The sequence below is a fragment of the Gorilla gorilla genome, chromosome 17 (assembly GCF_029281585.2).
Source record: "Gorilla gorilla gorilla isolate KB3781 chromosome 17, NHGRI_mGorGor1-v2.1_pri, whole genome shotgun sequence".
Classification (NCBI taxonomy): Eukaryota; Metazoa; Chordata; class Mammalia; order Primates; family Hominidae; genus Gorilla; species Gorilla gorilla.
The window spans coordinates 109,296,378-109,311,209 of NC_073241.2; the positions used below are offsets into that span (position 1 = coordinate 109,296,378).

General features: G+C 46.3%; 1 protein-coding gene across 3 annotated transcripts in view; it reads right to left on the reverse strand.

Moving 5' to 3' along the window:
* Window positions 1–1,244: 1,244 nt before the first annotated feature.
* The window catches only part of TXNL4A (thioredoxin like 4A), a 60,912-nt gene continuing 47,324 nt past the window's right edge, over window positions 1,245–14,832 (reverse strand). For all 3 annotated transcript variants that reach the window (XM_063699331.1, XM_004059579.4, XM_055368686.2), the window contains 2 exons: window positions 5,324–5,427; window positions 1,245–1,588 (listed from right to left, as the gene is read on the reverse strand). In XM_063699331.1, coding sequence (XP_063555401.1) covers window positions 1,417–1,588; window positions 5,324–5,367 — 216 coding nt within the window. In that variant the 5' untranslated portion in view covers window positions 5,368–5,427 and the 3' untranslated portion in view covers window positions 1,245–1,416. The remainder of the gene's footprint in view (window positions 1,589–5,323; window positions 5,428–14,832) is intronic.

The following is a 14,832-nucleotide window of genomic DNA, read 5'->3' on the forward strand; positions in this document are numbered from 1 at the left end:
CTGCCCAAGGTCACTTGGTGAGGCAGAGCCTGAGTCTGAGGTCAGAGGGCCCAGGGTGTGCTCAAGTGCCCCCATCCCTGCCCTTCCTCACTTTCACTTCAGAGCGTGAGTGTGCTGAGAGGGGACACAAAGACCCCAACCAACCATCCACACTGCTAGGATGACACAGGGCAAGAGAAACCTGAGACTGTAACAAGGACATTTTCTTTTCTTTTTTTGAGACGGAGTCTCGCTCTGTTGCCCAGGCTGGAGTGCAGCGGTGTGATCTCGGCTCACTGAAACCTCTACCTCCCGGGTTCAAGCAATTCTCCTGCCTCAGCCTTCCAAGTAGCTGGGATTACAGGCACGCGCCACCATGCCCAGCTAATTTTTGTATTTTTAGTAGAGACGGGATTTCACCATGTTGGCCAGGCTGGTCTCGAACTCCTGACTTCGTGATCTGCCCACCTCGGCCTCCCAAAGTGCTGGGATTACAGTTGTGAGCCACCATGCCTGGCCAATAAGGAAATTTTCTAACTATATGAACTGAAGGGCCATGGCTTCTACAGAAAATATGTTTACATCAAATACAATCTTGGGAAGAATAAAAAATAGCTCTCCTATTCCTTACAGGGAAGGCTATAAACAATATTTCATTGTACTGTTTTTATAACCAGAGTAAACCTTTGGATTCTGTCATGGATTGAATTGTGTAACCGCAAAATTTATATATTGAAGTTCTAACCCCCAGCACCTCAGACTGTGACTTTTGTGGACATAAGATCCTTGCAAATGTACTTAGTTAAGATTAGGCCATGCTGGAGCAGGGTGGGCCCCAATCCAGCACAGATGGTGTCATTACGAAAAGGGGAAATTTTGGACACCAGCACCCACACAGGGAGGACACAGGTGAAGGCAGAGATGGGGCGAAGTATCCACACACCAAGGAACTGAAAAGACCACCAGCAGCCCCCAGAAGCCAGGGAGAGGCCTGAGCAGATTCCCCTCACGGCCTCAGTAGTGACCCGTCCTGCGACACCCTGATCTCGGACCCCCGCCTGCAAAGCTGTGAGAGCACACATCTCTGTTAAAGCCCAGCTCGTGGCATGCTGTCACCACAGCCCCAGCAAACCAACCAAGTATGCAAAACGCACAGGCTCACAGGATAAACACCTTCGTTTTACTCCAAGGGTAAGAATTAACTTTGACTAGGAAAATCAGTAATCTATTCATTAAGTTTCCTGAGAACAAACAAGTAGGCCTGCTCCTCTCACCACGTGCTTGTTTATTTCGGTGAGTTAAAACCATGTAATCAATTCCATCTCAGAGGTCCTCCAGCCCCGGAGCTTCCTGTATTTTCCAAAGGCTTTAAATAGCTTAAAACGTTTCCACACAAAAAGGGCTCCACGACATTTATCCGCGCAGACTGAGGGCGCCTCAGTAGCGGTACTTGGTGGAGTAGTCCTTGGGGGACACCACCAGGCCGCGGCCTTTGCGGGCCCCGCGGTACACCGTCTCGATGATGTCCACCATCTCCTGCTTGTCCTCCATGGCCCAGTTAATCTTGTTGTTGTTGCCAGTCCCCAAGTCAATCATGATGTGCTTGTTCCTGCAATGAGAAACAAGGGCATCCATTCTCATAGAAGTCTCTTTAAAAAAGAATTCCTTGAAAACAATGCCGTATTTTTCCCACTGTTACAAGCTCTCGTTAACATCACTGAAGAACGCGTAAAATCGAGAGCCTATGCCATGATGCAGGAGAATACAGGAAGCAGCTAAATGTGTTTTTAAAGATGCAATGCATCGTCCACCATGCTCTTTCCTGCCTTTTTCTGTATTTATTTAGGACAGTTATTCTAAGGGGAAATTAAAAGGTCAAAGGAGGGCAGGTGCAGTGGCTCATGCCTGTAATCCCAACTCTATGGGAGGCTGAGGCAGGAGGATCACTTGAGGCCCGGAGTCCGAGATCAACACGGATAACAAAACGAGACCCCCATCTAATTTGTACTAATTTACCTGATAAAAGCAATGTGTAAGTTTTTCACAGTGCTCTTATGAGCAATGACATAAATTGTATTAAAAGCCCTTCAACTATGAAATGAAGACATTTTGCATGTTTATGGTTAGGGAAGTAGATAATTCTTTACTTATCTTTCAAGAGACTAGTTCTTTTCCTCATGAATACTTATGTGCACTTTACAAGATAAGGATATTAACCCTTTGTTGTACTGGCATAAATTTATCCTGGTTTGTTGAAGTTTCCTTTTGAGATGGGGTCTCACTGTCATCTAGGCTAGGGCGTAGTGGCAAAATCAACCTCCTGGCCCAAATGATCCTCCCACCTCAGCCCTCTAAGTAACTGGGACCACAGGCACGAGCCACCACACCCAGATAAATTTCTAGTTTTTTGTAGAGATGGGGTGTCCCCATGTTGGCCAGGCTGGTCTCAAACTCATGGCCTCAAGTGATCCTCCCACCTCGGCCTCCCAAAGTGCTGGGATTACAAACGTGAGCCACTGTGCCGGCCTGATTATTTTTCTTAGAGATGCGAGCTATGTTGCTAAGGCCGGACTCGAACCCCTAGCTCCAGTCCCACCCCGGCCTGCAGAGTGGCTGGGCTGCAGGCATACCCCACCTAAAGACTGTTTTTTAACGTTCACTTCCACAAGATCATGCATTTGGCTTCCACCTACTATTCCGTAGAAAGTATTCCCCGTGAAGTCTCTGGTTCAGGAGAGGCAAATCTGATCAGGGTCTGGAGCCCACCTCTGGCCGCCCTCTCATTCTCCATGCTGCAGGCAGGCCCTGCATGCAGCATGCACCAAGCTCCTTCTACAATGACTGGGGGCTGCCCGTAGCACCCTCCCTGCAGCCCTATCTGACCTGGGTGTACTTCTTCGGTATTTATATCTCATAAACACCTGCCTCCTTTCACTTCTTCAGAACCCCCTGCTAATTTACTCAGCTGTTTCTATCAGACAACGTCCTATGAGAGTGGGAATCCTGTCTTATCTGACATTAGGCCCCACCACTAGACCACAAACCTGGTGGGGGCACAAGATACATGTTTGGTGCATAAGTTAACTAAAGTACCGTTTGTCTTAAAATTCTAAATCACAGAAACAGCAGAAGGAAGTTTCATCTCCTTTTCTGAGTACAGCATCAGTCCTAAAAATATCAAACTACACTAAGTAGGCTGCTCCCACCACCCAAGGCTGTTGCCTGCAGCCTCCTTGCCCCTCACAGCATCTCCAGCCCCAGGCTGGCCTCCACTGCACGCTGTGGGGGGCAGAGACCTAAGACGGCCCTCCCTGTTCTCACCTGAAGAATTTTGAGGGGCAAAATAGAAAAGGCCTCTATTGCCTCGAACAGGCTGTTAACAGAAATATGGACTTCAGGAATGCCTGGTGTGGGCTTGGAAGGAAGTGAGGAGTGTGTTACTGGGAAACGGAGAAAAGGGGACCCCCGTTACAGAGTGGCCGAGGAACAGGGACACGGGGTCCACAGTTATAGGAAATCAGAGCTCAAAAGCAACACACTTGGGATATTTAGCTGCGGAAACTTCCAAGCAAAGTCTCGGAGGTGCTGCCTTCAAGAGAGGAAAGAGGCAAATTAGTGTAAGAACCGTTAACAAAAGGAATAAATTCTTTAGCCTCTCCGGATGGCCAAAGGGGCTGAAATTCAGAAATGGCTGCTGAACACACAGTAGAGAAAAGGATGAGGGTCAGCCACGCAACCTTTGCTGAAACCTAGGAAAGATCAAAAGTTCACAAGAAATGCAGGGTGCACCTCACAGATCTTCTCAACCTAACATGAGGCACCTAGGAAGCCAAGGGCATGTCCAGGGGAGCGTATCCCGACGCCCAGAACCATGGCAGTGCCTCATGCTTTGGCAGCCTGAGGCAGGAGGATGGCTCGAAGCCAGGAGTTCAAGCTTGCTGTGATGGTGCCACTGCACTCCACCCTGGGTGAGAGTGAGACTCCATCTCAATAAATAAATAAAACAAGGTCATTATCCTGGATTATTTGGGCAAGTCTAATCTAATCACAGTCCTCTAAAAACCAGAGCATTTTCTCAGGCAGAACTTTTCAGGTCAGAGAACCTGTGTGAAAAGATCTCAATGTGCCGGCATGCCAGTGCTGGCTTTGAGGGTAACTGGGTCTCTAGCAGCAGAGTGGCCTCAGGTAACAGCAGCAAGGTGGGCCTCAGACCCACCACCACGAAGAGCCAGACTCGGCCCACAACCCAAACAAGCCCCTCAAACACTCCAGATAAGCACCCAGCCCATGGTTCAGACCTTGTGAGACCCTGAGCAGGAATCCAGCAGGCCCTGCCTGGATGTCTGACTTACAGAACTGTGAGCTCAGAAAAGCGGGGTGATTTAAGCTGCTCAATGCGTGCTAATTTGTTACAAAGAATATAAAACTAATGCATACCCTATACGACCCACCTGACCTTCCTTACCAAGGAGGAGGCTCCACTTTTGGAGAATGGTCTAATGCTCATGTAGCTAATTCACCAACCTCTATGGTAACTAAACTAGTAAAAACAGCATCAGATGGTGATTTCTTTCCCCATTAAATTTCCACAATGAAATTTTTGAGCTGATAAAATAATCTTGTATTTATAAGCAAAGTAGTTCAGGTGTTCCTCTTGGATATAAAAAAGGACACCGAAGTTGATGATAACATATTTAATAAATTAGGTTTTTGATTTTTTTTTTGAGAGGGAGTTTTGCTCTTGTTGCCTAGGCTGGAGTGCAATGGCATGATCTCGGCTAACTGCAACCTCCACCTCCTGGGTTCAAGTGATTCTCCTGCCTCAGCCTCCCAGTAGCTGGGATTACAGGCGTGCGCCACCACGTCCGGCTAATTTTGTATTTTTAGTAAAGACTCGGTTTCACCATCTTAGCCCAGCTGGTCTCGAACTCCTGACCTTGTGATCCACCCACCTCGGCCTCCCAAAGTGCTGGGATTACAGGCGCTTTGAGCCACTGTGCCCGGCCTAAATTTGTGATTTTACAACATTTTGGATGAACAGATTATAGTTCCAGGTATCTAAAATGTCAGTAACAACATCTTTCATTGAATTACACTTCACCTAGGCTTCCCTGCAAAGTTATTTCAAAAGGGTAATTTGTTATTGAGTAAATGCTAAAACTAGAATTGTTACTTTGAAAATTATTTAAAAGATTCACACTGATTGCCTGGTGATACAAACGATTTTGGGACATGATTGTACAACCAACTTCCTTCAAAATAAAATAATCTAAAGAGATCTTGATTACATTAAGCTTCCAAACTGACAATATTCAATTTCAGTAACAACTTTAAGATAACGTACCTGAAGAAAAACATGACAGTACATGGATCGTATAACTCATACATTTTGTTGAAGTCAGGTACTTCTGTAATATCCACAAGATAAATAACTGCAAAATTTTTAACCTAAAAGGAGATTAAAAAAAAAAAAAACTGAAATAACAGAACACTTCGGCTTTCACTTTATAGAAGCACATTTATAAAAACAAAACCAAGAATTTGTGTGGATCAGGGCAATTTTTGTTTTGTTTTTTTGAGACAGGGTCTCACTCTGGCATCCAGACTAGAGTGCAATGGTGCAATCAGCTCACTGCAGCCTCGACCTCCCAGGCTCAAGCTATCCTCCCACCTCAGCCTCCCAAAGTGCTGGGATTATAGGAGTGAGCCATCACTCCTGGCCAACGGGGCAATTTTCAAACTAATTCTTCTACGTTTTTTCCCAGTGCAGCAAACACATGGGAAGATCATGTGACACTACTGGGACCTTGGCCACCGGCTCCTTCCGCCTCACTTTACCGTCTCCCAGAATCGCCCAGGAATTAAATTTCACTCAGGTAACAAGTTATCAAAGTCCTGCAGAAAACGTCCACAGACATATTATTTATGCTGATCTAGTAATCATCTGTACGAACCTTTACAAATAGTTACATGCATCTCACACCTGCTCTAAAATATGCCTGTAGAATCCTGCCATCATTTCCCCGCAATTAGGTCTGAACACTTGCAAATATTAATAGTACCCCCAATAATACTGCATATAACACATTTTCTGTTATTTTTTCTTTAATTGCAAGTTTATCAGAGATTTAGAGAAGTCAGAAAAATAAAAAGAAAATAAGATCACCTCCAATCCCAGCACCTAGGGGTGACTGCTGCTATCTTTTTTCCAGAGACAGGGTCTGGTTCTGCTGCCCAGGCTGTAGTGCAGTGGCAAGATCTTGGCTCACTGCAACCTCTGCCTCCTGGGCTCAAGCGATCCTCCCATCTCCGCCTCCCAAGTAGCTGGGACTACAGGCACGTACCATCACACCTGGCTAATTTTTGTATTTTTCGTAGAGACAGGGTTTTGCCATGTTGCCCAGCCTAGTCTTGAACTCCTGGACTCAAGTGATACGCCTGCCTTGGCCTCCCAAAGTGCTGCGATTACAGGCATGAGCCACCACGCCTGGCAATATTTTTACTATATTCTTCCCCCTCTTTCTTATAGATATATATTTTTTAATTTGTTCATACTATTTCTGTTCAGACATAGCAAAATATGGTCATATTGTGATCGTACTACAATATTTTGTATGCTGCTTTAATTTTGAACATTCTTTTTTTTTCTTTTTTTTTGAGACGGAGTCTCGATCTGTCGCCTGGTCTGGAGTGCAGTGGCACGATCTTGGCTCACTGCAACCTCCACCTCCCAGGTTCAAGCTATTCTCCAGCCTCAGCCTCTCATGTAGCTGGGATTACAGGTGTGTGCCACCGCGTCTGGCTAACTTTTGTATTTTTAGTAGAGACGAGGTTTCACCATATTGTCCAGGCTGATCTCGAACTCCTGACCTCAGGTGATCCACCCACCTCGGCCTCCCAAAGTGCTGGGATTACAGGCGTGAGCCACAGCGCCGGCCAATTATGAGCATTCTTTTACATACATTACCTACTTTCCAAAAATGGCAAACTTCTATGGCTGCGTGATTCATCAAATGGCTATGCCATTACTTTACCATTTGATATCATTTGGATATTTGTCCCTGCCCAAATCTCAGGTTGAAATGTAACTCCCAGCATTGCAGGTGAGGCCTGGTGGGAGGCGACTGGATCATGGGATGAATTTCTCATCAATGGTTGGGCGTCATCTTCTTGGTGCTGTCCTCGGGGTAGTGAGCTGAGGTTGTTCAAGTGTGTGACACTCCGCCCCAGCTTTCACCGTGCGACGTGCCTGTTCCCCTTTGCCTTCTGCCATGATTGGAAGGTCCTGAGGCCTCCCCAGAAGCAAATGCCAGTACCACACTTCCTGTACAGCCTGCAGAACTGTGAGCCAATTAAACTTCTTTTCTCATAAGTTACCCGGTCTCATGTATTTCTTTACAGCAATGCAAGAAGAGCCTCCTACACCATTCTTCTGTTACTCTCTGATTGTTCATTAATATTATTCATCTGTGAACATTTTCCCCCTTAAATTTGTATACATACTTCATTATTTCCTAAAGACAAATTCCTAAAATTCTGGAACAAAGGATATGACATTTTAAAGGCTCTTTATAAACACTAACTCAATGCCCTTTAGAAGCTTGTAGCCACTTACGTGTGTTATGAGTTAAACTGTGTCCCCAAAACAGTTGAAGTCCTAAACCCCCAAACTGACAGCGCAGCTTATTTGGAAACGGTACCGCAGGCGTAATCAGTTAAGGTAAGATGAGGTCATACTGGAGTAGGTGGGCCCCTAATCTGGTGTGACTGGTGTCCTTAGAGGAAAATGGCTACATGAAGACACAGGGACAGGAGGCTCTGGGGGCATCGAGGACTGCAGAGGCTAGTCTACAAGCCTAGGAGCTCCAAGAGGCTGCTGGCAGCACCAGAAGCTGGGAGAAGCATGAGGACTCTCCTCGGCAGGTTTCAGAGAGAGCCCAGCCTGGAAAACACCTCGATTCTGGACTTCTGGTATCCAGAATTGTGAGAGAAGTTCCTGTTGTTTTAAGCCCCTCAGCTTGCAGCGTCCTCTCACAGCAGTCACGGGAAATCAATGGGATATGCACAACATTTCTTCATATAAAACTAAACCTTTACAACGTGACTGTAACTTACAGGTGAAATAATTATATCTGGGATTTCCATGAAACACACAGCCTAAAAAAATGAGGGGTTAGATAACACAAGACCAGCAAAATACCAGCAATTGTTGAAGTGGAACAATAGGAACAGATGGGTTCACTATATTCTCTACTTTGGGAAATATTTTTTAAAAATTAAGATGGAAATGTAAACCATGGAGCAGGGTGGGGAGAGGGGGAGGCGGAAAGCCCACACTTCACAAAGACTCCACTGCCCTTCAGCTTTGGTGAAAAAAACCGTATCAGAACTCCAGCACAGGGCCCACTGCAGGAGCATGCGACTCCCCGTCCATGTGCTTTCAAAACCCCAAAGTGAGCACACAGCCCACTGCAGGAGCATGCGACTCCCCGTCCACGTGCTTTCAAAACTCCAAAGTGAGCACACGGCCCACTGCAGGAGCATGCGACTCCCCGTCCACGTGCTTTCAAAACTCCAAAGTGAGCACACGGCCCACTGCAGGAGCATGCGACTCCCCATCCATGTGCTTTCAAAACCCCAAAGTGAGCACACGGCCCACTGCAGGAGCACGCGACTCCCCGTCCATGTGCTTTCAAAACCCCAAAGTGAGCACACGGCCCACTGCAGGAGCATGCGACTCCCCATCCACGTGCTTTCAAAACTCCAAAGTGAGCACACGGCCCACTGCAGGAGAATGCGACTCCCCGTCCATGTGCTTTCAAAACCCCAAAGTGAGCACACGGCCCACTGCAGGAGCACGCGACTCCCCGTTCATGTGCTTTCAAAACCCCAAAGTGAGCACACGGCCCACTGCAGTAGCATGCGACTCCCCGCCCATGTGGTTTCAAAATGCCAAAGTGATGTCTGCATTAGACATGGGCCCCTCTGAGTCCGGTCACTCTGACAACGCCCATTTCTGAAACTCCAGTTTCCTGCAGCGTCCACAGTGAGAATGTGTTGGTCAGGTTGCCAGAATCCAGCTTTGTTTTCATGGTAAACTAATAAACTGTCTTTTGATTTGACTTAAACACAAAATACTTCCCTACAGAAGCTAAAATAAATACACCAACAAAATAAATGGTCACAGGCATTAGGAAAGTCAAAATAATATTTCATTATTCTCCCTTCAATGCCTTGCTCAGGGACAGATACAATAAATACCAGTAACATCATATTAACTTACGGAATCACCATGCAAATAATAAATTACTTGAAATATCATTTGGACAGGGTTGTAAATTGTGTACTTAAGAAAAAAGAAAGGTCACAACAAATTTTTACCATTCCTTTTCTTGCATGTAAAAAATAGTAAATATTATAACCATCTGTGGTTTTTATTAATTTGTAGGCATTTAATAAACAGAGTGCAGGGCCAGGTGAGGTGGCTCACGCCTGTAATCCCAGCACTTTGGGAGGCTGAGGCGGGCGGATCACTTGAGGTCAGGAGTTCGAGACCAACCTGGCCAATGTGGTGCAACCCCGTCTCTACTAAAAACACAAAAATTAGCTGGGTATGGCGATGCACGCCTGTAATCCCAGCTACTTGGGAGGCTGAGGCAGGAGAATCACTTGAACCCAGGATGTGGAGATTGCAGTGAGCTGAGATCGTGCCACTGCACTCCAGCCTGAAGGACAGAGTGAGACTCCTTCTCAAACTAACAACAACAATAATCAGAGGGCAACTGAGTAACTGTAACTTTAAAGATACAAATGTGACTCTCCTTTTGCCTTCAAGCTCCGGCCCACTGCATCTAACCCCGAGAATTCTAACAGAAGCAAACTACCACATAAAGCTCACGTGCCACGAGCACTTGAACATCCTCTGATTTCACCACAGACCAGTTTCATGAACACTTGAGAATCCACCACGTATGAGGCACTTCTCACTCATGGATTCTAATTCTTTCAACACCTCTAAATAGATGTCGCCGATGTTTTAGGTGATGGAATTCAGGCTCAGAAAGGTCGCGTGAGTGATGCCCAGCCACACGGGGAAGGGGCAGAGCTGAGATGCACTCTGTCTGTCTCCAAAGCCTGAACTCTGGATGACAGAATCAGCCTAACCCAGAGGAGACGGGGCGGCAGCGTGGTCACGGGGTGGCAGGGAAAAATCTGTCCTTAGAGAATTCCATGTGTAAAGAGAAAGACACAAGACCAGCAGCCAGGTCTCAGATCCAGCACCAGGGCAAGGAAGCAGAAGTGCAGGACAGTGGGGACGGATGCACAGGTGGACTGGCCCATAGAGGACCTTTTCCACTTGGGATTCTGGGCCATGTATTTATTTCTAAGAAAGCAGGAATTGAAGAGTTCAGTTTTGTACATACTGAGTTTGAGAAAACTAAGGGACATCCAGAGAAACAGGCCCTCCAGGTAGTGACTAGCCTGGAGCTGTACAATGGAGTCTGGGCTGGAGAGAGCTACCTTACCGCCGCCACCTACGTCCAGCAGTGATCCCAGCCAGGGTGGCAGGTGCCAGGCTTGGGAGTGAGCACAGAAGCCCACTGTAGAGTTGGGGGCAGGAAAGGGATGCCAAAGAGGCAGTCTCAGAAACCAAGGCAGGAGACTCCGGGGAGCTGTGCTGAGTGCCCCAGAGAGGTTACCAGAGGCGACGATATGGGACGGGGACACTGCAGGGGCTTAAGGACTGAGGAACAGAGGACTTCAGTGTGGACAACTTTCAAAAGCCGTGGCTATGGAGAGAGAGGGAAGTTACTGTGGGACTTGGGAGTTGAGATAGGAGAGGCTGAAAGAGGCAGGCAGAGGGGAGCTCCCCAGCCTCCCACCCCACCACCTTTTCTTGGTGAAATGGCATCTGTGGGGTGACTAAAGGAGCACAAGCTGAGGGCAAACATCAGCAAACATCCAGCAGCATCTGCTGGTGGCGACATTTCCACGGTAACCAAGCGCTTGGAGGAGGAGCTGGGTGAGTGCAGCCACACTGCTCTGCCAAGTCATCCTGTGACTTCCTCAACAAAGGCAGCTTTTTCTTTTCTTTTTTAGATGGGATCTCACTTTGTCACCCAGGTTGGAGCAGAGTGGCGTGATCTCGGCTCACTGCAACCTCTGTTTCCCAGCCTCAAGAGATCCTCCCACCTCAGCCTCCCGAGTAGCTGGGATTACAGGCGCCCACCACCACATCTGGCTAAGTTTTGTATTTTTAGTAGAGATGGGGTTTCACCATGTTGGCCAAGCTGGTCTCGAACTCTTGACCTCAGATGATCCGCCTGCCTCGGCTTCCCAAACTGCTGGGATTACAGGTTTAAGCCACGGCGCTGGCCTCAAATTGTTTTTAAATTCTTTGATTGCCTTGAATTGTAAGTATCTTTTCCAACTCTGTTGCCTATACACCTCATAAGCATGCTTTTTCTTTAGGCAAGTCAGCAATTAAAGTGCTCAGCAGTTCTTCCGCATGCCTCTAAGTCCACCTGCCAAGTTACAACGAAATAACTCTGCAAAACACATGGCCAAACTGGCACATGATACCAACCACTGTTCTACACTTTTGTATGGAGTCCCTCAACCAGCTAAGAAAACACCTACAATTCTGGAAAAAGTGTTCTGGGCAGTTGATTAGCACAACAAATTTTTGAAGTGTTTATTTTTACATTTTTAGGTAATTCATGTCAAAGCCATAAAAAAAATTGAATAACTTGACTTTCTAAAATTAATGTTTGCCTTAATCAGCTCTCACAGTAACTTGCAAACTTAGTAATGTGAGAGAAGTAATCACAGTAAGAACAGGTGGTATTACTGCCTATGTGACAGGAGCGCTCTAGAAACCTTTATTAATCCCACCACCACCCTATGAGTTAGGCACAAGTACCCCCTTTTTACAGGTAAGATGACCCACGGGGCCAAGCTCGCTCTAGAACCCTTTATTAATCCCACCACCACCCTAAGAGTTAGGCACAAGTACCCCCTTTTTACAGGTAAGATGACCCACGGGGCCAAGCTCATAACTCTCATGCAGTTATGAAGTGCCAAGAGCCTAGCTAGAGTCTGCACCCTCAACCGCCACTCAACACCACCCCTCATACCTTGTGGCTAGCTACAAGGCTGTTTTTTATCCAGAGACAAAAATCCAGAGGAAACACCAAAAATATCCATTCTGTTTGTTTCTACAAGATTCCTCATCTAGCTGAGTGTTGACTCTCACTGGTTCAGTAGGCGTTCTGTGATCCTTAATGTGATACTTAAGATACACCCCCTAATATGGCTCCTATGAAGTTCCGTAAATATACATCTGCCTTACACACAATTTATTAGAATGTACTGTCATGGGCCAGGCATGGTGGCTCACACTTGTAATCACAGAATTTTGGGAGGCTGAGGTGACTGGCTCACTTGAGGACAGGAGTTTGAGACCAGCCTGGCCAATATGGCAAAACCACATCTCTACCAAAAATACAAAAATTAGCAGGGTGTGGTGGTGGTGCAGGCCTGTAGTCCCAGCTACTCGGGAGGCTGAGGTTGCAGTGAGCCAAGATCGTGCCACTGCACTCTAGCCTGGTCAACACAAGAAGACTCTTGTCTCAAACAAACAAAAAAAATGTACTATCATGAGTCAATAATATTACTGAGGAATTTTTTTTGTTTTGTTTTTAGAGATGGGGTCTCGCTCTATCACCCAGGGTGGAGTGCAATGGCATGATGATAGCTTACTGCATCCTTGACCTCCTGAGCTCATATTCTGTCTTAGCCTCCTGAGTAGCTGGGGTTACAGGCACGTGCTACAATGCCCAGCTCACTGAGACTATTTTAAACTCTATTTGCATGGGCTTTTTAACACAAAAAATAAACGTCCCATTCAGTCTTCTCACCCATTAGGTAACAGTGAACCCCAAGCACTGCTGTGAGTGTTCCTACAAAATGGAAAGACAGCTCAAAGGCACGTGAAATTGTCTCCTGTGACGGCGTTCCTACAAAATGGAAAGACAGCTCAAAGGTCCCTGAAATTGTCTCCTGTGACGGTGTTCCTACAAAATAGAAAGACAGCTCAAAGGTCCATGAAATTGTCTCCTGTGACGGCGTTCCCACAAAATAGAAAGACAGCTCAAAGGCACATGAAATTGTCTCCTGTGACGGTGTTCCTATAAAATGGAAAGACAGCTCAAAGGTCCCTGAAATTGTCTCCTGTGACGGTGTTCCTACAAAATAGAAAGACAGCTCAAAGGTCCATGAAATTGTCTCCTGTGACGGCGTTCCTACAAAATGGAAAGACAGCTCAAAGGTCCCTGAAATTGTCTCCTGTGACGGTGTTCCTACAAAATAGAAAGACAGCTCAAAGGCACATGAAATTGTCTCCTGTGACGGCGTTCCCACAAAATAGAAAGACAGCTCAAAGGTCCATGAAATTGTCTCCTGTGACGGTGTTCCTACAAAATGGAAAGACAGCTCAAAGGCACGTGAAATTGTCTCCTGTGACGGCGTTCCTACAAAATGGAAAGACAGCTCAAAGGTCCCTGAAATTGTCTCCTGTGACGGCGTTCCCACAAAATGGAAAGAGAGCTCGTACATGAAATTGTCTCGCTTCAAAACTGCATAAAATCAGCTGCTAAATAGAAAACTTTTTTTTTTGAGACAGGGTCTCGCTCTGTCACCCAGGCTGGCATGCAGCGGCGCGATCACGGCTTGTCACCGCCTTGAACTCCTGGACTCATATCTTCCCACCTCGGCCTACCAAGTAGTTGGGACCACAGGCGCATGCCACAACGCCCAGCTAATGTTTGCATTTTTTGTACAGACAAGGTTTCACCATGTTGCCCGGGCTGTTCTCGAACTCCTGGGCTCAAGGGAACCACCCACCTCGGCCTCCCAAAATGCTGGGACCACAGGCGTGAGACACAGTGCCCAGATGAAAACTTTATTTATTATTATCACTTTATCAGATGAATTGCCCCACATTTATTAGCAAACTCTAGGCATCTGTGAAATCTTTTAAGCATAGCTCTGTTTCCAAACTGACTTTCTTCCTGAAGTTTACAGCTCAACTCTAATCCAGCATGAAGTCAAGTGGGCCCTGTGGAAGCAGCAAATCAATACAACACATCTAGGAAAAATCATATCAAGTCCAGCCTGAACATTTGCAACTGTTACTCACTTTAAAACAGCTGGAATATCCAGACAGGACTCGGAACAAGGTAAGGAAGAGTCCCCATTATCTGCCATTTCTGCACAGGGAAATTTTTAAATAGTTATATTGTTCTTTATACTGAAACCTTGTATTTCAAAAATTTCTGTTGAGCTTCTCCAAAAAAGGGCTTCCAGAATTAGGAAGTCATATTTGCCCATAGACTAAGAAGAAAATAAAACATGAATATTCTTTTAATGCATTTCAGGTGTGCACTTTTTTTTTTTTTGGAGACAGAGTCTCACTCCTGTTGCCCAGGCTGGAGTTCAGTGGTGTAATCATGGCTCACTGCAGTCTTGACTTCCCGGGCTCAGGTGATTCTCCCACCTCAGCCTCCCAAGTAGCTGGGACTACAGGCACGTGCCACCACGCCCGGCGTTTGTACTTTTAGTAGAGAAGGGGTTTCACCATATTGTCCAGGCTTGTCTCGAATCCCTGGGCTCAACTGATCTGCCTACGCTGGCCTCCCAAAGTGCTGGGATTACAGACATGAACTACCGCGCCTGGCCTAGGTTTACCCTTTTAATAACTATATTATAATATTCACATTAAAAGTTTATTAATAAAGCTATCCAAATTTTTGGACAAAAACAAAAATCAGACTATTTTAAAAGACCAAAAAA